The following is a 25,084-nucleotide window of genomic DNA, read 5'->3' as shown; positions in this document are numbered from 1 at the left end:
TCCGCATTTTAAATCCAAAACCAGACTTGACACACTGCTTATATAAAGCATTACATAAAACAATGAATCAACTCCCACAGATGAAACTATAAGTTAAAGTGAATAAAGTAACTCAACCAGAACCGAAAGCTGCGTTCTCTTGTTTTACTCGAGGCTATTTTTGTAATATCATGTGTGAGACCTCGTTTAAATTTAAAAAACGTGAAGTGTCTTTTTGGTAACGCACACAGACACTCATTCAGCGATATCTGCAAAGGTTATACAATATTATTGAGTTATATAAGTGAGCCACATAAAGGGCCAATAGGAGCTTGTCTCGTGTGTCACGTGTGGTCTTGCGTCTGCTTCGGCGAATTGTATGCGAAATCCCAAAGCAGAACCTTTAGCAGCTCAAAGCTAGCTGGCTAACAACCAAGATGGATACCTCCGGCGAGAGCTTTGTTTTTGTTTGGGTTTCCTCGCCATAAAAGACGAAGAAATGACTTTCGAGGTCGTGTAAATGCACATTTTTGGGGGATATCGGTTCGGAAAGAGTTCCGGAGTTTAACAAACTGCGAAGTGGCAGTATGTGTTGTCCAGTTAGCCAGTAGTAACGTTAGCTGGCTCCCCGGACTTAACTGCTCCCGGGCTCTCTTATATAAACGCGGCCGATCAGCTGTGACTTCTTGGAGAAATGATGAGCTTGTGGGTCTAGCATTTATCCACTCTATATGGGACTTCTGTGGCTCGAAACCTGACCTTTATTGCGGACATTTACCATCATAACTACGAGTTAGCACGATCCATGGAAATTAAGCTGCTTATTTACTAAGCTCCTTGGATTTTACCCACCGGTTCGTACCTAAACATGCCGTAGATTCATTTTGTGTGTGTGTGGTTTTTTTCTTCTTCTAAAGAAGTTTCTGTCTTTAGACGGGACATAAATAAAACTACCTCCGCGTTGTAAAGGGAGCGATGAGGTCCTCGATACGCTGAAAGTTTTTGTAATAAATAACGCCGACCTTCAACCTCCAGGTGTTTGCAGTGAAACTACATCAGATACTGGGACTTATCGAGGACCAGCCATGCTACACAGGCCCCCTGTTTTATCTGGGTTGAGGTCTTATGGATCGGACTCATGGCCATCACTGAGAGTTGGACACAACTGGAAGTCTGGGTTGACATTTAAAAACGCTAAAGATAGTGTGCAATAACTGGGGAAATGATTTCTTATGGTGGGGAGTTTGTGTGCTTGTGCCATGTTCTCAGTGACTCTCATAGTCTTCTAAGCGTCTGATTTTCCCGTCGGGAGAAGAAGATGGAGACCGGACTAAGGTCTCACCAGGGCGAAGCGTTCGTCCACCCGCTCTCCAATCCAGGAGCTGCGGGGATCTGCCCTGAAATGTTGGAGGTAGCAGAAGAGGCCAGCCGGGCCGGGGACTTCAACTTGGCCGTAGAGATCTATAGCTCCCAACTCGCAGATCTCCAGCACCCTGACAGGGGCTTGTGTTTGAGGAAGGCCGACTCGCTATCCTGTGCCGGGCGGATATCCGAAGCGTTGGACTCGTACTGTACAGCGGCCAGCCTTGGCAAGCTGCGCCCGGAGGAGCTTCAACTCCTGGTGGAAACCATCGCCCGAACTCTGCGTGAGAAAGAGCTGGGCATTCACGCCACTGTAAACGGGAGCAATAAAAGCAGCAGCGGGGAAGACGGGTTTCAAAATAGTGGGGAGTGTGAGGATGATGAAGCCCTGGACTTGTTTTCCTGTCATCTCTGCAAGTGTTTGCTCCACGAGCCTACAACCGTGGAGTGTGGACACACTTTCTGCAAACGCTGCACAGATGACGACTCTGTCACAAACTGTGTACACTGCAAACAAAATCTGAGCAGGAAAGAAGGACTGCCGAACGGCCGGAGAATAAACGTTGTACTCAGTGGCCTCTTGGACAAACTGTTTGCAACTGAGAGTAAAGCTAGGAAATTATGGATCGAAGGAGAGGATTCGTGGAAAAAGCAGAATCTTTTAGAGGCTCTGGAGAAATACAACGGAGCAGTGGATCTAGGTAAGACTGCACACAGCCACTACATGCGCACCGAGAGATAACCCTGTGCTAATTCCAGTGTTTAACTTGACAGATTGCAATTAAAAGTGTAATGTTTTTGTGCAATGACCTACTTTTTAAGTCTTAACTTCTCAGTGTCACCGATGAGGGGCGCCACCCCCTCCTATCTGGATTGTACCGAGGTGTGGTGTTACGTGACGTGCCGTCCCTTTTTACCAAAGCAGTACACAGCCTACCCGTGCACGCAAGAAACAGCAAAGCGGTTGTTTAATGCTGCTTTTCTCTTTATAGTTGGCAGGGCTGTGCTGTTTTCACAGAGCTGCAGAGGGGACGTCTGTATGTAGTTCTCTGGACCTGATGTCTCACTTAGTTTTTCCACTGTTATGTGATCTCAGTTATGTAAACTGAAAATTTTATTTGCTCAGTCGCTACTGTATGAATACATTCATCAGATTTGTCTGGCCGGGTTGGGTCAGTGTCCTTCTAGAAGAAGGCCATCGTATTGTCTCTGGTTTGACATAACCCTTAACTCCTCCCCTTATGTATGGTGTTGGATAAGCAGTGTTGGGTAACGTTTGGGTGAGCGGTAGTTGGTCATTAATTGTACTTAAACAGAAAAACAACAGCCTATTTTAACACCCTCATTTGCTTCATGTTTATTTATTCATTTATTTTATTTATTTATTTTTCTGGTAACTTTAAGGACAAATTGTCCTAAACATTATAAAACGGAGTGTTCTGTTATGTTGGCACATTACATAAAGGCAGCCAGTGTGTTTCATTAATCATGGGCCATGGCAAGATCATGTTGCACAGTTTGAATCCTCAGAAAGTTAAAACTGACTCCTCCTTCCCCTCCCACATCTGGCCTACTTATTAAAGCAGCTTTTAATTGTAATTCTTTTTTCAGACTCCTCTTTGGTTTTCTCTGCTGTTCTCACTTTAATGTCATTTTATAAAACTGATCAGCCTGATTTAGCTGAAAATTCTGAAATCACAGTTCAGATAAAAGGACTATGCACCATCCCTGTGGCATCCTTTCAGGCATTTCTCTCCCCAGATCAATACTGATTCATGCCTTCTGTCTTGTGAATGACTCTGGGTGATGGGAGGACAGAGTGCTTTCACAGTTTTGTCACTGCCAGCCAGTGTTTTCCCAACAAAGACAGCAGGAGGCTGTCTGGTATCTGTCATTTGGATTGCATGTAATTGAATTATAAATTTAGCAGATAATATGTCCTGATATGTGTGGTGTGCAAGGGTATGGCATGTAAAGCATAGTCTTACATTTTTGCAAATGGTCTCCATCTGTGTAAAGAGATGGAGAAAATGCAGTCAGATAAATGATGAGTCTCAAAAAATGTTATTAGTTGCGGTTTTTATGGTAACGGAGCCATGTAGTTCTTTCTATACTATACTTTCCCTCAACTATTATGTCCCACACATTGATGATAGGCTGGTCCTCTTGTTTGTTTACTGTCATACTTTGGTTGATTGTCCTGATCCTATGGGCAAAGTTTGCCCAAGAGGTTCAGACACCAGATTTCTGAACCCCTTATTAAGCTGCACGGATATTGTAGAAACTGCGTTGCTTTTTCTGCACTGAAACATTGGCTCTGTTGTGTACACATACACACACTTAGTAATGAAACTAGAAGACGGTGGCAACTGAGCATCTAAACTTCTGCAAACTTTTCTTCCTGTTTCTTTACAACCATGTGCCATTTTTAGCTGTTCCACAAATGTCTTTCTTTCGTTATGAATACCTGTTCAACTTGTATATTATGTTATGAACTAACTATCAGGTCGCTTTGAAATCTTAGATGACAGCGAGTGTTATTTTGCTTATTGACAACTAAAAGCCATTCAGACAAAGTGGGTTAAATATACTTTAGGCTGGAACTTTTTCATCCTTCTCAAAGAAACCAGTGATGACAGTTTGGTTAAGTAACGCACGACAAGTCCAACTTAGGTACAGTGTGTACTTTATCTGATCATTAGTAAAGTGCATAATTTGCGTACGTGATGCATGAAGCAGTGTGTTTATGTAGGCATGCATTCCAAGCAGATGAGACTAAATGTTAATGTCCGCTGGTGTGGCTGATGTCAGTTATTAGAGTTTTAACATAAGTTACATGGTGTTCTAACACGTGTAACTGGTCTCATGCCACATGTTACATTATTGCCCTACTTCTCCTAGACCTAGAAAAAACAGTCTATTGCCTGGAGACCTATCCAATGAACTGATGTCTGTTCATCCCTGTGTATATAGTGCCCTCTTCAGGCAGACTGTTGCATCAGCGGGCTGAGTTGCACCTGGAGATGCAGAATTTCAGCCAGGCAGTGCAGGATGCCAGCAGTCTCTGCAGGCTAAAAACCCTGTGGACAGAGGTAAGATGAACAATTTGAACTGGGGAAAAGTTTGAAGTGATTTATAGGACAAAATTAAATGTACCTGAGTGAGAATGAAGACCAAGACTAAAGATAATGGTCACATTTCATATTAAGTGCTGCAGCATTCAGTAGTTGTCACTGAGAGTCCAGCTGCTCAAATGTGACCAAAGTTGCAAAAACAAACTTATATTTGCCATTTCATGCTGTCAGTCCCTTTTTATACATTCTCATTGTTATTAGTTATTGTGTAACCTTTTGGTCACAAGCATCACTTCAAACAGTCAGGCCTCTTATGATGAAATACAAATGGGCAAATTCTGGATAAGAAGCCAGCAAGATTGCAGTATTTCAATGTTTGTTGCAATTTGCTAATCCACAATTATTATACAAATGCTCACATATTCGGCTGTGACTTTGTGGTTCCTGTTCGAGGTTTGGCTTCAGTAACGTGCAGCACATCTGTTAGAAACTGCAGGGCACAGAAATCATTTTGGAAAATGGCATTTTTCTATTTGTCTTATTAACATGTGGAACTATTAGCTTACAGAACTCAAACTGAAGCCTGATTGAGATCATTATAAACTTAAACTAAAACGGTTTTTAAAGATGAATTGGACGTGCAGTCTTATTTTACCTTTATTATACTGCAGTCTCTGCCCTGTGCTGTTGGTGTCTATAATTTAATATAATTTGTTGTTTAAGTTTTTGTGTGTGTGTGTGTGTGTGTGTGTGTGTGTGTGTGTGTGTGTGTGTGTGTGTGTGTGTGTGTGTGTGTGTGTGTGTGTGTGTGTGTGTGTTAAAAGCTCATCTAGGAACAGGTAATGCAATCTAGCTTAGGTTATAAATGCTGTGGTGTGTGGCATGGTTTGCTTAACCTACTTCTCTGTATAAAAATAAACCGTGAATAAATATTCTGCTTCCTGTATTACCAGTCATTATTTCTGGCAATAAAAAGATGCTGAAACTAATAATGGTACAATGATGTTCTTGACCTTCTGTGACACGCAGGTTCTCTGCCATAGTCAGATACCCTGGACCAGTGTCCATCCACTCAACACACATTATCGTGTGGTCACATTTTTAGAATTTGCATGTCACGAGGAGGAAAAAATGTTCCTTTTTATTACTTTATTCAAGGGGTCAGTGCGTGTACCAGTAATAGTTGTGTATCTGGGTAACAAATTCTCTAAACTGTAAATTTCAAAACGTCATAAAGGAGGGACATTTGGTTTAATCTTGTTATTATTAGAAATGTCATTATCACAGCCCATGCCTCAAAAATCAAACACAAGTTTTCTGTCATTTTTAGGCTCACTATCTGAAAGCTACAGCACTGAGTAAAGCAGGCCGGAATGATGAAGCCTTACAAGAGTATTTCCTGTGTGTGGCACTAAAGCCCGACTGGGCCAAAGTGAAACTGGAAGCTCAGAAGGTAAGACAGAACCAGTTGTTGGTGTGAAATATGTAATTTGATACGGACTAAAACATGTCATAATTCTCAGAACCTCTTAACAAACTATAGTCGGATAAGCTTTTAAATAAACTTGCATGTCCTGGGAGCATGAGAGGAAACTGGGGATCCTGGAGAAAACTGGCACAGGGAGATCATGCTGTGAGACAACGGCGCTAACCATGCGCTGCCCACATAACTACGTGATAGAATAATTAGTTTTGCTGATGCTCAGTTTTGCAGCTGAAAGAAGGTTTCTCATTTGTAAATTCTGCTATTGCCAGTGTCATTACAAAGCCTCTCTGTATATGGCTCTACCCTTTAAAGGAAATGGGAATAAAATCGATTTTGTTCAAAATATGATTTAAGAAAGTGTAAGTGCTTTAAGTTAAAGCCTTCTGCTTTCTTCAGTTTTCCTGAGAGTGATATAAATGGGGAGTGCAAATGAGTATACAGCTGTCTTTGATCCTGTTTTTGGTGACTTTCTTGTGGTAAATTTTCCTGTGCTTGCTTCTTTGCGATTGTTAATTAGCCACCTGTTTTCTTTCACCTTGAAGGTCCTGGGCGAGCTGTTCTCCTCTGTATTTGAGAATGAGGATCTTCCAACGCCGTTGCACCCTCTGCAAGGAGGCCTGGCTACGCGTCTCATCAAACCTCCTGCCTTGCTCAGTTCCCTGAGGCCACTTCCACAGAAACCAGGCTCATCCTCCTCACAGGTAACTGTATATGTATAAGAATCTGCCAAATCAAAGTACTCGCTGCGGTTGGCGCTTGTGAATAAGGAAGAAGGGGAAAAAAAGTAGCTATTTATAAGGTGTTTGAATCTTGATACATGTATATACAAGTGGTCTTAACAACTACATCTGTTGCAACCAACCCCAAAACTACTCGAGTGAGAGTTGTTGTAGTAGCATCTAATACTCTCTATAATTCTGAATATGATCTTCCACAAAGGCGCTTTTGAACTAATCATTCTTTTTCTTTTCTTTTTTTTTAATCCACCTGATATGCTAACGTATTTTTCTGTCTGTGTGTTTGTGTTTCCAGGACTCAGAGTTCACTGTGACTAAAAGCCCTCCAGTGGACGACTCATCCTCCAGACTCTGTGCTCTGTCTGCTGGTAAATCGGACCCTTCTCCAGGGGAGGGCAGCACAAAGAGCCTGGCTGATGTTTTGGCTGCACTGCCAGCACCCCCTGGTGGCCTTAAGAGGAAACACAAGAGTGATGAACTTTCAGCAACCTTCAGCCCTCCCTCTAAACTTCTCAGAGCTGGTATGAAACCAAAATAATTCAGTTAAATATAATTTTATTTCTTTACATTAACCTCTGTAGTGGAAAAAGGTAAAATGTAGATATTTGTGGTAGGGTTGTTTTATCATCATTGGCACTAGAGCAGGGCGATATGGCCAAAAATATTTATCACGATATATATTTGAAAATTTGCGATAACGATATAACTGACGATATAATTGATGCGAGACAAAATACAACTCCACAACATTACTAGTGCAAAAAGACAACCTTCCATTTATTTTCACTTAAACAAGAAGCTGGTTTTTATGTACATTAAAGCTTTATAAAAATGTAACAGTGCAAATGCAAATTCCTTGCTGAAAGTTTAACCAAAAGGCATTTCCAGTAGAAATGGGCTGAAATATCCTGAGCATAACCATGTATAATATCCACTGAAGTTAAAAAGAGGTGCTTTGCAACATTAAACTGCAGTGTGCAGTACGCATTTTTCGGACCATAAGGTGCACGGGATTATAAGGCACATTAAGCGAAACAAAGCAGTCAGATAAATCAAACTTTATTCAACTCATTCTTCTTGCTTCCTCCACTTCTGTACCATTGATTCATTAATGTTGAATTCTCTGGCAGCTGCTCTATTCCCATGTTGTTGCAGTATATTAATGACTGACCTCATATTGTGGATTGATTATCTCAGTTGTTCTCCTGACTGAAGTTTGGTCCGTTTACAGCATCCTGCCATGCGATTGCATTTGTCTCCAACTATCAGGAACCTTAACGTTAACTTTTATAAGTGGAAAAGTGTTAGTGTTCGTCCTCCAGCTTCACTGTTTATGTTATGCTAACATAGCTGTGTCGCTAGCGATCACGTAGCACATCATTATATACCAGCTAGCCCAACTTCAGTAACCCTACAAACGTCACTGCTGTTTAGTTTCCTGTCTTCATTTATGTTGGAAGTGATAGCAGAGCTGTACGTTTGATTTTTTTTCAGAAATCTCTCAGTCAGAACATGCTATATCATGCTTAGGTAACTAGCGAAACTAGCGTGCTAACTTCCGCTAGCTTCCTGCTAACTTCTAACTCCGTTAAATGTAATAAATTTTGTTTTCATGGATGCCTGGAAGTTAAACTTCATAGTTACACCTGGTAAAGCAGCAATGCTGATCGTTTTATTAAAGATGAAAGAATTTAGACAGTTTTTAACTCTCAGTGATGCTGCAGTGTTGTTTGACCTGAGAAATATGGGGTTTAGGACCCAGATTACTCCCAGATTTAAGAGCATCTTAGTCTGACAAATACGACAATAAGGACAGCCGCTTGCATGTTCTGCAAAAAATGTGCTTTGTCGTGTATCTGACGGACAAACACCAAACCAGTTCCACATCACTGAAGTTGCACCATTTTTACAAAACAATTCTGGTTCATCTGTTTCACTCAACAATCAGCCATGTGCGTATGAACACAAAGGCACTGCACATGCGCGTTTTACTCATATTCTATCGCGATATTTCATTTTCCTATCGTTGCCTAACATTATACCGGTATTACCGTGAACGGTATAATATGGCCCAGCCCTAATTGGCACTCCATATTCAATTAGGATGCTTAAAGTTGCGAAAGAAATGGAACACATAGTACCAGGAATTACTCCTTTCGGAGAATGAGTGTATTCTTCAGTTGGTGGAAATGCTGCTCTTTGGCTCAAACAGTGCTGCATCATCACATGCTCTCCCTTTCATGATTTGAACCACAGTTGATGTACAGAACAGTTTTTGCATACATAAAGACATGAATAGCAATGATGTTTTGAAGAATTTCTTTGGTTTCTTTGAAAGAGATCAGATATTGAAGGATTCTAAAAGTTTCTTAAGGAGTCCTTATTTGGGTTTTTAGGATTCTGACTCAGCCTCCAGTAACATGAGCTAATCTGACTACTCAGGACCAAAATCTAATTTCATAATTTAGTGTATTCACTGACATTGTGAGATACTGAATGGTTCATTTAAACTGATGAGTTACATTATGTTTTTCTTATTGTTATATTGATCATGGATTAGGACAGCAGGTTGCTGGCATTTTGCTTCTTCTCCCTCTTTTCTGAGCAGTGCAGAGGTGTTAAATTTGAACGTACACTGAGAAATCCTTAGTCATCACATCTGTCCAGAAAATTTGCGAAAAGCTGTTTTCTATTTCAAGTGTAACAGCAAAATACGAGGGCATAATTTTACCCAAATCTTGGCTGCATAATGAAAGGAAAATGAGTCACAGTCATGTAATTTTCCAAATAGCATTAGCATGTAGTGTTACTATTTAAAACGAGATCTGTGTCAAGAAAATGAAAAGCGGATGTTCAGAATGTAGGTCACGCAAATCAGGTTCGTTAGGTAATGGACTAGAAAGCTGTGGCGGTCTTAAACGTTAAGATTCATCAGCCACGCACAGCTCTTCCATGAGGCTCACATGTATCTACAGATACCTGCGTTACTATGCAGTATAGCTTATCTAGATGGGTATTTTATTAAATCCTCATATTTGGTGCAATATCCCCAAAACACACCCACATCTTGCAGGGGTATATTGAATTGATGACAGCTTTATGATATGGGATTTATGGTGTGTACGATTAGGTTGGATGCTTATATAATCATTATACAGCACCACAGCTGAGAAATTCCTCAGAGGGAGTTTTTTGGACATATAATCACTATTAAACAGTATTTTCTGTTGCACAGTTCTTTTCTACACAGCGTTTTACACGTTTGAGTTCATTAACATTTCCACAGTGTCTGATTGTCCTGCAGAATTAGTTTCAGCACAACACTTGCCTCTGAGCGTACCATTTAAGACACATTAGACATGCAGCATGTTAACACTAATGATTTGTCTACTGCTGGGAGGAGATTGGCTTCAAAATAAGTGTCTCTTTGTCTCAGTTCTTCATATAGCAGGAGTGCATTGTGTTTGCTCTTGGTAACAACAGAGTTTTTTTCCCTCTCTTCAATTCAATTCAATTCAATTCAATTTTATTTATATAGCGCCAAATCACAACAAAAGTCGCCTCAAGGCGCTTCATAGATACAGAGAAAAACCCAACAATCATATGACCCCCTATGAGCAAGCACTTTGGCGACAGTGGGAAGGAAAAACTCCCTTTTAACAGGAAGAAACCTCCGGCAGAACCAGGCTCAGGGAGGGGCGGCCATCTGCTGCGACCGGTTGGGGTGAGAGAAGGAAGACAGGATAAAAGACATGCTGTGGAAGAGAGACAGAGGTTAATAACAGATATGATTCAATGCAGAGAGGTCTATTAATACATAGTGAGTGAGAAAGGTGACTGGAAAGGAAAAACTCAATGCATCATGGGAATCCCCCGGCAGCCTACATCTATTGCAGCATAACAAAGGGAGGATTCAGGGTCACCTGGTCCAGCCCTAACTATATGCTTTAGAAAAAAGGAAAGTTTTAAGCCTAATCTTAAAAGTAGAGATAGTGTCTGTCTCCCGAATCCAAACTGGAAGCTGGTTCCACAGAAGAGGGGCCTGAAAACTGAAGGCTCTCCCTCCCATTCTACTTTTAAATCTCTTCTTAAGATGTTTTAGTTTTGGTGTTAGCAGAAGCTGCTCTAGAGGGTATGACGATGGTGGACTGCAGCTGTTCTGTTTACCAGCCAGGGGCCGTTCTTATTCAGTAGATGAGGCATTAAATTTGATCGGCTCATTTAGAAACAGTTTCTCATCTCTACAGAAATAAGTTTTGGTCTTTTAGTTATGTTAGAAAACAATGAAAAGCAAATTTTGCATTTTCCATATGAATTAAAATGATTTATTTCAATGAATCATTTTATTCCGCTACTGAAGAAAACTCCCGAGCCTACTTTTGCCAACAATACAGACGTTAATGTTTGTACTTGATGTGCTGCTGAGGTAAAGAGGAATCTTGCTTTGCTCAAACTTGTGCTGAGGATGATAATTTATTGTGCAGATGAGGGGGAGATCCGTCAGGCGACTGCTGCTTGTGGAGGTAGATCAGTTCCTGCTGAGCTGTTGGACAGTGGAGACCTGGAGTGTTCACTCTGCATGAGGTAAGCTCACCCAGTTCAGTTTCAGCATTTGCAGCTTAAGACCTGTTAAATTAGTGTGTGCAAGTTTGTCATGTTGGCATTCTGCTGGGTGCTTTTGCTCATTTGTCGTCCAGATTGTTTTACGAGCCTGTGGCCACTCCCTGTGGTCACACCTTCTGCCTCAAATGTCTGGAACGCTGTCTGGACCACAATCCCAACTGTCCTCTGTGCAAGGAGAATCTGTCTGAGGTACACTTGTTCATAGAGGGTAGTGATGTCAGTGTGACTCCTGTTTAGTGTTTTTCTTTTCTGTGTTCATAATGTTTAATGTAGCATGTGATGGAAGGTGTTTTGAACTGTCGATTAGACAAAAAAAATGCAGGTTTCACTTATTCAGGAAAAGAATGAATGAATAAAATCTTTAATAATAAATTGACGGTAATATTTTTCTTTGTAATGCTCATGTGCAGGAAAATGTGCTATTGTGTATTTTTACAGTATCTAGCTAGCAGGGGCTACAACAAGACCCTGCTGATGGAGGAAGTCCTGCAGCGTTACCTAGGAGATGAGCTGGCAGAGAGGAAGAAAATCCATGAAGAGGAGATGAAGGAGCTTTCCAAGTCAGTTTTACTAACACACCCGTGCACACATTCACGATTGTTTTAGAAAACCTATTGATTATTCAAACACACACACACAAAAAGTAACAATTTCTTCACTGTGTCTCTTGCAGTCTAAACCAGGAAGTGCCCATCTTTGTGTGTACCATGGCCTTCCCCACCATCCCCTGCCCTCTGCACGTATTTGAGCCACGCTACCGCCTGATGATTCGCCGCTCAGTGGAAACTGGTACCAAGCAGTTTGGCATGTGCATCGCTGATGAGCTCAAAGGCTTTGCTGACTATGGCTGTATGCTGCAGGTATTTCTTTCTTCACAGATTTTCTTGTGCGTCCCTGTGAGCAGTCAGATAGAAATCATATGAGTGCTGATATGAAATACTGTGTTTCAGGTGCGAGACGTGAAGTTCTTTCCCGACGGCCGTTCAGTGGTTGACACCATTGGCGTGTCACGGTTCAAGGTCCTCAGCCACGGCCAGAGAGATGGTTACAACACTGCTAAGATTGAGTACCTGGAAGACAAGAAGGTGGGCGTGAGGAGCGATGTGCTGATGTTCTGTCAGTAGAACCATTTCAGACACTTTACATCACACTACTGACAATCAGAGTGGCACAAAGCAGAGCTCGGGTTTTTTTTTGCCTGTCACTGTTCAGCAGTGCAAAGAAAAACAAACCTGAGTCTCTGCTAGTGTGCCACTGGCAAATGTAGTCCTTTCATATGAAAGGAAAAAAAACATGTCATTGTTTGTTTGTTTTTTCTAAAACGCTTATAAAATATGTCTGTCTGATCAGGTGGAGGGGGAAGAGCTAACAGAGCTTCTGAAGCTGCACGACTCCGTGTATGATCAGGCCAACGGCTGGTTCACATCTCTGAAAGACAACATGAAGAGTCAGATACACAGCCACTTTGGACACCTTCCCAGCAAAGACCCGGACCCACAGGTCTGAAAGTGCAGTGTTGACTCACGGATTTTCATTTATAAATAAAGGCGCAGTTTGATAAACACCTTGTGATGGCAGGAAAGAAAGAAAATCAGCAACATCTCAGGAATAGTCACAGAAAATTCTTTTTGCTCTTGAATGGATGTGTGCATTTCATATTCGGCAAGGTTCCCAGTGTTTGCATGCTTTTTAATACCCTACATGAGTAACTGTTTTGGCTGCAGATGGCAAAATAGAAGAGCTGTGTGTTTTCAAACAAAGAGTTGTCTTCTAAAGTCATATAAAATGACTCTATTAGAAAACTAGGGCTTTGCTAAGTCATGTGACTACTGAAGGTTTTTCTAATCTGTGTAAACTGTTTCTAAATTGAACAAATCTATGTTGTACTACAGGCCAGTCCCAGTGGTCCAGCCTGGTCCTGGTGGCTGCTCGCTGTTCTTCCCTTGGAAAACCGTGCCCAGCTCACAATCCTGGCCATGACCTCCCTCAAGGATCGCCTCATTGCCATCCGAAGAGTCCTCATCTTTGTCACTCGCAAGAGGCCACGGTGATGGAGGAGCTGCTTGGAAGAACCGCTCTGGCATCTATGCAGTTCAGAAACGTGTTCGGTCATTCGTCGGGTCGCTCCTTGACTGATTCACTTTGTACGTGTTTACTCGTTCATTCTCTCCTGCGTCAGTTTATCCTCAGATGCTCATTCCTGTGTCACGTAGCCCTCCCGAACGCCTGTCAGTTCTGCTGAGAGTATCAGGTGGGTCACAGCGCTTGCATGAAGGTGTTCCTGCTTTCTTTCTTTATCCAGCATCTCCCAACCAGCTTCACTACTCATGAGTGAACCCGACCACAACACACTTCTAAACCAGTGATCTTTGATGTGGCGTTCTCAGTCTTGTAGGAGGAAAAATCAATCGAGCTGAGTAGGAATGCTTTCATTATGGTCAACATGGGCTCTTTTTATGAAGGAACAAAAACCTGTTCTCACATAAGCAGTGTGTTCAGGTTCAAGAGGATTTTTTTCCTATACATTTTAAGCAGTGTTTAACAAAATGGGAACAGAGCTGTGCAGTCTTCAGGATTCACGACTGGGAACCAAAAACAAACGAACCCCAGCGATGTGTGAAGAAAGAAAATGCAAAAATACTGCATGATGGCAGCACATGTGAATGTACTGGCCAGGCTGTAGGTTGTAGATATTTTTCCTCCCCCAAGACTACACATACAGAATCAGCTTTTTGTTTTCTTTATATTATACAGATTTCATAAGGCTCACTTGTGACATTTAGGACCGCACTCCTACAATGCAGTATTTATCATGAAAGGTGTAGCTTATTTTCTAAAGAAGACAGCATGGTGGACGAGGAACAACTCGGGCAGACCAACACCCCGAAAAGGCGGCAAAAAAAGAGGAGATACAAATCCACACTTCCTGTCAGAGCTTTCAGAATAAAATCAGTGTGCATTACATTTATAATTTGGCCATTTACCCTGGAGTTAAATTACTCTGGAGTCAGATTCAGCGTTGTGATTCCATCCACTCTTCAATAAAAAGACAGATACAGGTGTTTCTGCCAGGTTGCCCGGCCCACTTGGTAAGGATTAAATAAATAAAAAATTAAAAAAAGCGGACAAACAGCTGATGCCTCGCTTGAAATCTTCCTGAGCCGAAACTCTGGTGCATAAGCATCAGTACCTCAGATTGTGTGAAAGGAAGGAATGAATGCCATGAAAGCCTTTGTGTTGAGACTGTGATTTCACTCATGCTAACACTAAAAACCATCACACACTGCGGTGTGTAAGATCAAGTGCAACTCTACATCTGCACTAGTTCTGAAGAGCGATTGAGCGTAAGACTAAAGCTTAAACCTCCATCACTCAAGTCGTGCTAGCGTTTAGGAAAGAGCAGATAACAATGCATCCTGATAATGCTGATCTGGATATTTTATTTTTAATGTCCTAAATGTAGCATATCTTTGGGACTGATGTAGTTATAGGGGCTGATTGTGTATTTTTATGTTTGTTTCTCTCACTCTGCTATGCCCTTAAGTGTATGTATATGTTCAAATTTAATTTGGGTGAATTTCTGTGTATAATTGTAACTCTAAGGCCTTTTTAATGTTTTATTTAAGGAACGTTTCAACAATCTTTCTCTCTCATCCTCTTCCTGTTCATTTACATGCACACTGTAATGGAATTCCTGGATTTTTCTAATGAGCAGTTGGATATGTTGATATGAAATCACCCAAGCACTTTCTATGTACCGGTATCTCTGATGCCTGACAGACATGTCGATGTGAACAATTGCAAAGAGTTAATTTTTTTTTCTTCTTTTGTAAACGTTTTTGCTGCTACAGATCTGTTTCTGTTGGCACTTGGCATCAACAGTTGTTGATTTAAAAATCCTAAAATCGGCGCACAATATTGATCCTGTAACCCAAATTTGCATAATGTTTAAAGTTTTTGTTTGTCTTTTTTGGTTTGTCTTGTTTTTAAATTGGCCTTAAATTGGAGTTTCTTTGTACCTGGTAGTTAAATTTGGGTTTCTACCCACAATTTCAAGCTCTCACAGTGTCTGTTAGCAATAACATATGAAGCATGCCAAAAAGGGGGGAAGAAAACAAGAGCAATGGAGGTTTTTAAAAATTCATGACATGATTTTGCACGTGTGGATTTTCTTAGTGAGAAAATGAATGTAAATGAGAAAATTCTACTTAAATGTCTGAAAGGAGATTTCTATATATTTATCCTACAGATGGAATTCAGCAGTTGTCAATAATAAAGAGCGTCCTGAGTCTCTTTATGCAGACTTTTAAGCAGATTAGGTCGTGGCTATAATTACATTGTCAGTGTGCATATAAATGCATATTCTCTCTGTGTTGCCGTTTCCTCTTCAAATGTTTGTGACTCCACTGCAGTCACGTGCTCTGCATGGGAGCAGTGTTCACAATGTGCTGCATTTCCCTGGCGTATTTGTAAAGGGAGCTCTTATACCTATTTTTTATTGCAAATAAAGGAAAGCACATTCAGTCGTGTCCACCTGTTTTGTAGCCGTTTCTGAGTTTGTTATCTCGTGAAAGTAAGGTAGATAGGCATGAAGTGTATGTACGCCTACAATGGTGATTTAAAAAAAATAATAATTTCTGCTTGATATTATCAGTTGTCATATACAGTAATTTCAACTCCTACGAACAAGATCATTTTTGTATTATGCCCTGATATTTAAAACCTTAGAGGGTGTAGTTTATCTATACTTTATCCCAGTAGGTTCCTGAGAATCCCCATTTCTAGTTGTAACAGGGAACGAGGCCTGACACATCCACATCCACATCCTCCTCCCTCAGTGAGACTGCAGATTTGGCTCACTCAATCCAAACAACAAGCATCTACCTGTTTCATTCTCCTCTTAGGCTCCACTGGTGTTTTATTTATATAGTCTGTACGATGTGACTGTCACTGGGCAAAATGAATTGTGGATGTGCTTGGCTCTAGCAGCTGTGCGCCACAGGGGGGCAGTGTTTGTTGGAAGATAGGTGAGCTGAATCATGGGTGCATTGAGTTCATACAGGCCTCCAGCTGAGAGGAGGCAGAAGAATATGGTAGCATCATCATCACATCCATGTAGAACATCCATCATGTTCTGACACGTCTTTGATGTAACACAAAGTGCGTTTTGTCAACATTGCAAAAGCATCATGACAGCACTGCCATCTGATAAACAGCATCGTTTACAACCACACAAATAACCACAGTATGCACACAGATTTTGGTATTTTTAAGAGATGTGGATGAACTTCATATTGAGTCTTTCTCTTGTGCCATCTTCAGGACAAAGGGATCAAAAGTGCACATAAGAAACATCATACAGAGACTGAACACACACATAGTGATTCCTTTAAAGGAAAAATAAAGTGCAGCATTTTAGAAGAAAATTAGCTGTTCCCCCTGTTCTCTGTCAGAAAACATAAATATGCTTAGCCTAGTGATATTTGTCCAGATATGTAGTTTCTGCCTCCTGTTTTCTAGGTTCAAAGAGCACGAGGTGTTTTTTCTTCCCACCCCGGCCATCTTTTTCATTCATACACCAACAGGCCTTTAGTGGTGGGAAGCCATACTAGCATTGCCAACAGTTACATGTCCTGCTTCAGGTAATCAATGGGACTGAGGCCTAGGCTGAGGTAAAACTAGTTACTGTCAATCCTGCTTTTACCATTGAATGCAACGAAATGGCAAATCTTGCAAATTCAAATTCATCGACATGCTGACATGCAGTTACACATCACGACTTCAACGGCACAGAGGATGAAGGAGGAAGCTGTGGTAGATCAAACACAAGCAGAGTGTTAGCTCAGTGTTCGACCCATCCGGGTTATGGTTAGGTTTAGGGTAGGAGTCAGGGTTAGGCATTCATCTTTGATTATTAGGGTTAGGGTAGGGAAAGCATTATGCCAGTGGGAGGTCCCCACAAAGATAGCAAACCAGACATTTGTGTGTGCCATTATGTACATAAAGTGTAACAGACCAGTTTAAAAATATCAGTGTGATGAGTGGTGTTAAAGATATTTAATAGCTAACGCTCCGTGAATGGACTCATGGTTATGCCTCACCCTATAATGAAACTTGGAAAACCTGCTTACAATTGCAATTTGTTCTTACTCTTATTCTCATCTTATAAACCATTTTTACTTTCTGAACAGTTAAAACTGTTCAGGCTAAAACTTAGATCTTTTAAAAAGCGACATACACACAAAAGGAAAATATCTGGATCAAAACCTTTTCTGTAATCCAGCTCTTAGTCCCTGTTTGACCTGATTAACAGCCACGGTTGTCGAGTCACTGTGTGTGAGTACCATCCGATGACATTAGAAATACAAACATGAATGTCCAGTGACAAAAGCCACTTCCTCCACCTCCAAGGTGTGGATCAGTGGCAGTGGGTGTGTTTGTCACAGGGATTAAATGGTATTGTTTGTTATTTCAGGTTCAGCCCGGTCGTGCGCGTCGTTAGAAACTTCTCCTTCTGACTTCCCCTTCCACGGCGCTGTTTTTGATTTCATCATTATGTTGGGTAGCAAGACATAACTCAGATACAGATGATACAGATGAGTAACCTGACACATGGAAAATTACCTTGTGAGAAGAGATTGCTAAAAAAAAAAGCCCACAGACACACGTCTTTGATGCGATCTGACAAGCTCTTTGGTGAAGAACCATCTGAGATAAACATGCATTATGAAAATCTAAGAGAGAAAGCCGAAAAGAAAATACTTGCAAATGGGCAAACACTGAGGAGCCGAGCTTCAGCAAACACTGAGCGGTGCCCTCCATGAGTCACTCTGGGCAGGCTCATGAAGAGTCTGAGTATATTTTCCAGGTCTAGAATAAACTAAGCAGCCTAATTTACATGTCCAGCCTGGAATCTCCAAAATATCCCTTCTATAGATAACACATGAAAGCAGGGCACACCCAGCGGTTGATACTTTGATGTCTTTGGGTCATCCCCCTTCATCACCTTCAAAGGAAAGACTCAATCAAGCGGGCAAGACCATAAGTTTTAGGGCACAGTGCAAAATTATTTTTATCCCCAACAGGATGTGAAACAGCAGCTCATATGACCCAATTCTTGCCTTCTGATGTCTTCATACTTTGTCCTTGCTACTCCATTATGTTCCTTCCCATGTAGTCCTTTCCCCCCCAAATGTAATTGTTGTAAAAATCTGTGAATCTCATTTTCTTATAATGATGCAATCAAAGTTGTGTTTTTTGCTTTTTTATTTAAAGTGCCCCTTTTCACAATGGAAAACATGATACTGAAGGTATGTTTGTATATGTTAACTTGTACTCCAGATTCCTGTGGTTTAGTTTCATGTGGGCTAACTGATGTTCTTTTTTTCTTTGTTTTCCTTTTTTTTTTTTGGTGTACGTGGATTGACAGTTCAAAGTGAGCGAGGCAAAACTTTAGCATCTGGATTACCAGAGAAATGTAAAACTGTAGCATAGGGATGGACATGGATATAGAAAAGAGAACAAAAATAACAAACAAACAGACAAAGTGAATTCGCTGCAGAAAACAGACTGGGGACAAATTGCAGAACAAGAATCAGGAAACTGAACTGACTGACTGAAGAGCTGCTGATGGATAAAAACAACAGATGTAAATAGAGTGCTGCAATTTAAAAATACAAAAAGTTTGAATTGTCTCATCCAAACTTGCAAATAAAATTGTCATTATTGGGACATTATTGGGTTTTATGGCTCGTGAAGACACAACAGTGCATCTACCAAGTTTTGTCATTAAGTTTCAGCCTACTAGTGTGTTCTTCCAAGTGCTAAATGGTAAACTTATACTTATAATTATTTATCATATATAACTTATAATGAGTGAATGTGTAAATGTGCTGTGTTGGATTGACATCTAGTCATTTTTCAGGCCATTTGACTACAGTGAACTCTCTGCCTTGTTCATGAAATCAGTTAGACCATCTGGGCTTTGTGACATAGCACATTATCCCACTGGACGCAGCCCTCAGAGGAGTACATAGTGGTAAAAAGTGGATGGACATGATCACCAATAATACTCAGACAGGTCATCACCTTTAAACGATGCTCTCCTGGTATTAAGGGGCCAAAAGTGTGCAAAGAGAATATCCTCCACACCATTAGACCATCATCTGCTTCCTTTTCTGATGACCTCAAAGCAGGATGGATCCATGGTTTCATGTTGTTTACACCCACCATCCAAATGTCACAGCAGAAACTAAAACTAACCTGGCTACATTTTTGTTTTGGTGTAGCCTCAGTTTCCTGTTCTTAGCTGGCAAGAGTGGCACCAAGTGCGGCCTTCTGCTGCTGTAGCCCATCTCCTTCAAGGTTTGACGTCTTGTGCATTCAGAGATGCTCTTCTGCATACACTGATTGTGGTGGGTGGTTGTTTGAGTTAATTTTGCTTTACTATTAGCTTGAAGCAGTCCAACCACTCACCACCAGCAGTGCATTTTCACCCAGAGAACTACCACAAACAGGATATTTTTCTCTTTATTGTCTCTAGTGCATTTTTCATGGCAATATCAATTGTTGAGTTGACCCATTTCAGCCTGGACTGAAGCCATAAACCAGCAGACCTTTACTTCAGACATTAGTATCCACATCACATCCAGCATTAGTCTAGAGGGATGCTGGAGAACAAATTATACAACATGACTTGTAAAAGAGGATGCTGATATCATCGTGATGTGATATGTTATCAGTATGCAGCTAACAAGCGACATGGCTGCTGACAGGTACTGTAAGAGGGATGGCAGCAGGAAATAATGCAGCTCGTCTGCAGAGCAGTGACAGCAGTACTGAAATATTTATCACTGTTTCCATTTCACATGCTCTAATTGTCCTGTATCCCTGTCTGAGAAATGGGAGGATACAAACAAAAGCTGGAAGAAAAGAAGAAAGTAGGAAAACTGTTTGCGTGAAGGCAATAAACTACTAAATGAAACAGGACTTCCCAATAGGTACGCATTTACAATTACTTACATTGTAACTACTGACTAGATTTGTCATTTATCTGATTGCTCTGATTAGTTGTTGCTTTTCGCACAAGGGTCCAAAAAGCTATGTTTTGCATGACGGACTACTGGCAGCTAGGACTGTGCCTTAACCCATTATAGTCATTGATGACGTGTTAATATTGGCCCTTTTTATAAACAGTGTCAAAGGGGAGTTAGTAGGTTCTGTGTAACAAACTATCTGGTTGATGCCAGAGAGATAGTTTCCCTTTAAACATCTTACATGGTTAGATTTCAATTATTGCTCAAGTCATGTTACAACTATAACCCCATCTTTGTTGAGAGGACAAAGTAGCCAGAAGCAATATAAATATGCAGGATGGGGCTATGTCTGCTTAAATGGACTTAAATGGACTAACCATGTGTGATTAGTTTGTGTCTACTGACTTGATAGCTGCGCGCTAGCTTCTGCATAGCAATAACGGTTATCAGCCATGCTAGTATCAACTGCATCCTCATTCTAGCAATCTTGAATATACACAAGAGTTATTTTAGTTTTGTATTTTCTAGTTATTTTTATTTAATTTGAATTTTGGTTTTTATTTGGTTGGTATCAGTGAGTTTCCAGAGTAGATTTCTTGCTTAGTTTTTATTGTTTAAAAATGTTTCTGTTTTATTTTGTTTTGTTTTATAACAATTTAAGTATTATTGCATGCAATGCATATGTCAGAAGCTAAACTAACAACTAAAATGTTTTTTCACATCTAGTTTTTTCTCAGGAGGTGCACGTCGGATTTACAAGGAGGCATATGGTGCAAGGTTAAAAGGCATTTCCATTTACGTTGTAAGTCACCACGGCATTTCCTGCAGAGATTTAAATCAGGCAGTGCTCCAGCGCTAATGTTTAATAAGGTGGGCGTGGTGAAGAAGAAATAAGTAATCCTAAGAGGTGGGTTGTGTTTGTAACTGCTATATATTGTTGAACCACTTGTGTGAATGCGCATGTGCAGAAATACTTCGGGGTGGTGAGGAGGGGGTGACTTTGGTTCCAGGCCCCAGAAAATCTAGTGCTGTCCCTGGGATAAAGGGGCGGGGAATGAGGAGAAAGAGAGGCAGAGAGACATAGGGACTGACTGCGAGAGAGAGGGCGGAGAATAGAGAGAGAGAGAGAGAGAGAGAGAGAGAGAGCGAGCGAGCGAGCGCAGCAGGCAGCGGTCCGGCACTTGGTCGGTATGTAGCAGCAGCAGCGGAGCTTCTGTCTGGGACTATAGCGAGAAAAAAACGCGCCTTGGGTTGAAAATATTAGTAAGGGGATTAAAATTAAAACTACCCGAGGATGAGACACACGCCATCCGCCTGAAGGAGACTAAAACACGCCGTTATTCCGCTAATTTACCACCTTTTTTAAACGAAAATGGCGAACGACTCTCCGGCTAAAAGTCTGGTGGACATAGACCTGGCATCCCTGAGGGTGAGTGTGCTTCACAGTGACATTTTCACGCTCGCGTTTACCCTCTTTCTCCCTCAGATTTTTTTTAACAGAAAAATACAATCACACAGCGAGGCAGTGCTGTTGTTGACACAGCCCTACGGCAGCTTTTCTTTGTCTATATCCGCTGGCATGAGAAGCGAACCGGGCGCAGCCGGCTCCTGCATCGAACGAACCCGCTTGTAATTGCTACGGGGAATCAATTAATCCGCTTCTGCGGTTTGTCTTTTTCTTTTAAATCCAGGATCCTGCTGGGATTTTCGAGCTGGTGGAAGTGGTCGGAAATGGTACATATGGACAAGTCTACAAGGTTGGTCTGAGCCTCCATCTCTCTCAGTGTGTGTGTGTGTGTGTGTGTGTGTGTGTGTGTGTTTAAGCACCATCTGAGAACAAACTGGCGGCGGAAACTGGAGCACAAACATGCATTTATGTTTTTTTCCTCTCTCACGGTCTCAGAAACACGTTTTTATAACATTACCCCTCCCCTCCTTCACTTGGGACCAGTGCGGTCTGGACTGGATTATCTCTGATAGCGTTTTGACCTCTCTCTCTGCTTTACATCCATTTATTTATTTTAATTATTTCATCTTAATGTTATTCAACGATGCTAACATCATCCCGGTAACGTTAGGCCTATTTTGGTCCTGAAGAGATCCCTCCTCCCTCTTCTCCTCCTCTCATCCACACCCCAGTGAAATATTCCTTGCACAGTGCACGCGTTGCCTCGCACTGACAGGGCCGACCCAATCCGTGCATGACAGGCTTCACCACGCTGACCGACTTGTGCGCCATTGGGTGGGCGGTGTTTCATTGCGCATTTGTGCACACCGTTGCCCGGCAGGCCTTTCTGCTGGAGCGGCCCTGTGCTGCATTAATGGGAGGGGGGAGGAGGTAGGCCTGTTCATCCCATCACACTTAGCGGAAAAGGCATTTGACGGAGACCTGGTACTCTTGCAGCCCAGTTTTCCACCTCCATAGCCTGGCAGAGATGAGCAGCAGAACAGCGACATCACCCTGTTGTTGTTATTTGGCAAAGCTGAGAGCACAGGGGAAAAAAGGAGGAATGGGTTACAGCTGATGGATCTGCCAGAGCTTCTGTTGAGCTGGCTGCTGGAAAATAGCGTCTCACACACATGCAGCTTTGTATCATATAAAGCTTTTGCATTTCTGAATGTTGCTGTGGTTTGTTTTCAAAATATGTCACATGAATATCATGTAAAACACAAAGCAGGTAAGGCTTGGATGGCTGTGACCTGCAGTCATTTGCAACATCTGACACTTGTGTAGCACAAATTGCAAGTCAAATCTGCAATCCACTCTTATGTTCCTGAAGCTAGAAAATAGTCCCCGTATGTGTATGTTTGTGCGTTTTTTTTCCTTCCCCCTTCTGTGATGCATTCTAGCAATGGCATTGGCCCAGCCCAAATCCTTTTGGAATAACTCCAACTGAATTTCACTGAACAACAAACACCTTGACTGAGATTTGTGGTGCACAATTTCTCTCCACCAGGTTTTTTTGTAGGATTAATTGAAACTGACTTTAGGTTTTGTCGAGCTCTTTTCACACGTGAACACACATGACATTGTCTGAAGTTGTTCTTTCTTACATGTCGCACACAGTGGGAGGAGTGCGTGCCGGTGCTGTGTTTTCAGTGCTGCAAGTACACCGCTAATTTAAGTGTGTTACCTCTCTGGTACGTGCAGGAGGCATGACTTTACTTGCTAGCTGTGAACAAACCAGTCTTATCACATGAACTGTTCTTAAATCTGCGCATCTGGACGTCACACAGATTTTAGAGTAGAGAACTAGGAGGTTATAGTCTGATGGGTGAATGTCTGGGAAAAGTTCGGGGCTGCTATGCATAAGGTAAGCTAGGCAGAGGTTTAATACAGTCAGCTAGCTTAATCAGCTCTTACTAAGCATTAAATCGTGATTTAATTTGGATGACAGAATTGTTTTTGGACAGTACACAGAGGGAGGGGGTAATTCCGCCATTTAAGTATGACTGCAGCTGTCAGCCAGTGTTTTTGAACTGGATAGCAGCAAGATCTCGAATGACAAAACTACATTTTTAGTGTTTGCCTTTATTTTGGTGCCCAAAAAGACTTTAAGAAAGAGTTACATCAGCCTCATAATATGTTTAGTACTGTTGTTATGGAGGTTGTAACATGTGCTAGAAATCGTGAAATGAAGAAGATTGAAAATAGATTAAAGTTATACATAAATATGTTCTCCAATCGTAGACAGTATAAAAAATGGAGGTTGCCTCCCTATCGCAAAAATGAAGTCGCTGCGTAAGTGCCTTAAACCTGCAAGGCCCACTATATGGCGATAGCTGTGGTTGCAAAAAAGGACTTCTGGTCCTGTAGATGTCTGCGGGAAAATATCTTTTTACTTGACCTCCATAAATGTTTCTGAATTTATGGGCTCAGTCACTCATTTCAAATTGAATAAGTCTATTTTATAACTCTTGGTCAAGCCTGTGTTTTAAAATTAAGGACTCCCTGCTCATTGGCTATAAGTTGTCAGTCACTAGCCACTCGGCTACTAAGATAAAGAAATGCTTATCTCAAGGCTTCAGTTGGAACCTCAGAATCTAGTGGGTGACATTATTGTAGCCACGTCCATCTTTTATACTGTCCACACCACCTAGTGGTCCTGCAATCCTGAAGTGGATAAGTAGAAAAAAAGAATGGATGGATATATGCTATGTTGTTTATCTCTAGCTGGTTAACATGCTCCATATGGTAGCAATGGTATGAGATCATGTTAAAGCCTCGATAGAGTCCATCTGGAACAGTTACTGTGGACAAAGATTTGCTTTGGCTCTGCTAATGAATACAGTCCTAAAGTGTGAATCGAGACCCATAATAAAGGTTTCTTAAGCCTGATTTTAATAAAATATAATATTCCCATATATTTATATATTGTCAATTTTCATTTATCGGCCATCATAAATGTCAATAAGGTCACATCAGCAAAAGGCTAATATCACCCAATAATATTGGCTGGGCAGTCTTAGGACTGGCAGTCCAGTCTTATGCAAGCATATTTTGTGAGCTTATGTTCGTCTGACCTCTCGTATTTACACATGTACGTTAGGCATCGGTGTTCACAGTAGAGTACAAGGCTCTACTGCATCTTTGCTTTTGGGGATTACACAAGTCACTGGCAGCACCGAGCGATTCCTCTTATTGAGAGGAGCGTCACTTTGAATTTCTAGTCGTGGATGGCGAGGCTGGCCCTGAGGCGAGCCTCTATAAATGCACGCTCGGTGTGTGCAGCGAAATTTCTCCTTGTAATTATACACAGTGGGTGTGTTTGTTTGGCTGTTTTTGTT

At 41.4% G+C, this 25,084-nt stretch overlaps 2 protein-coding genes across 5 annotated transcripts in view; both read left to right on the top strand.

The window, feature by feature from the left end:
- The first annotated feature begins 323 nt into the window (after window positions 1–323).
- LOC113007638 (LON peptidase N-terminal domain and RING finger protein 2) lies at window positions 324–15,794 on the top strand. Its single transcript, XM_026144365.1, has 12 exons — window positions 324–2,042; window positions 4,315–4,433; window positions 5,746–5,868; window positions 6,444–6,602; window positions 6,934–7,159; window positions 11,123–11,222; window positions 11,336–11,450; window positions 11,700–11,821; window positions 11,935–12,121; window positions 12,212–12,346; window positions 12,612–12,761; window positions 13,154–15,794. The coding sequence occupies exons 1-12, from the start codon at window positions 1,298–1,300 to the stop codon at window positions 13,310–13,312; spliced, it is 2,340 nt and encodes a 779-aa protein (XP_026000150.1). The 5' UTR covers window positions 324–1,297; the 3' UTR covers window positions 13,313–15,794.
- A 5,627-nt stretch (window positions 15,795–21,421) lies between these two features.
- The window catches only part of LOC113008059 (mitogen-activated protein kinase kinase kinase kinase 4-like), a 104,728-nt gene continuing 101,065 nt past the window's right edge, over window positions 21,422–25,084 (top strand). For 3 of the 4 annotated variants that reach the window (XM_026145201.1, XM_026145199.1, XM_026145198.1), the window contains exons 1-2: window positions 21,422–21,725; window positions 21,988–22,053. In XM_026145201.1, the coding sequence (XP_026000986.1) occupies window positions 21,669–21,725; window positions 21,988–22,053 (123 nt within the window). In that variant the 5' untranslated portion in view covers window positions 21,422–21,668. The remainder of the gene's footprint in view (window positions 21,726–21,987; window positions 22,054–25,084) is intronic. The other variant, XM_026145200.1, reaches the window with a different exon arrangement.

The sequence above is a fragment of the Astatotilapia calliptera genome, chromosome 16 (assembly GCF_900246225.1).
Source record: "Astatotilapia calliptera chromosome 16, fAstCal1.2, whole genome shotgun sequence".
NCBI lineage: Eukaryota > Metazoa > Chordata > Actinopteri > Cichliformes > Cichlidae > Astatotilapia > Astatotilapia calliptera.
Note: the sequence above shows the minus strand (reverse complement) of the source record. Positions and strands in the feature narration are given on the sequence as shown.

Excerpts from the sequence above, each read along its gene's own strand:
- LOC113007638 (XM_026144365.1), top strand. The coding sequence starts at position 1,298 with ATGGAGACCGGACTAAGGTCTCACCAGGGCGAAGCGTTCGTCCACCCG. Across the intron at positions 2,043-4,314 it reads CAACGGAGCAGTGGATCTAG|TGCCCTCTTCAGGCAGACTG; the intron begins GTAAGACTGCAC and ends CTGTGTATATAG. Across the intron at positions 12,347-12,611 it reads AGTACCTGGAAGACAAGAAG|GTGGAGGGGGAAGAGCTAAC; the intron begins GTGGGCGTGAGG and ends CTGTCTGATCAG.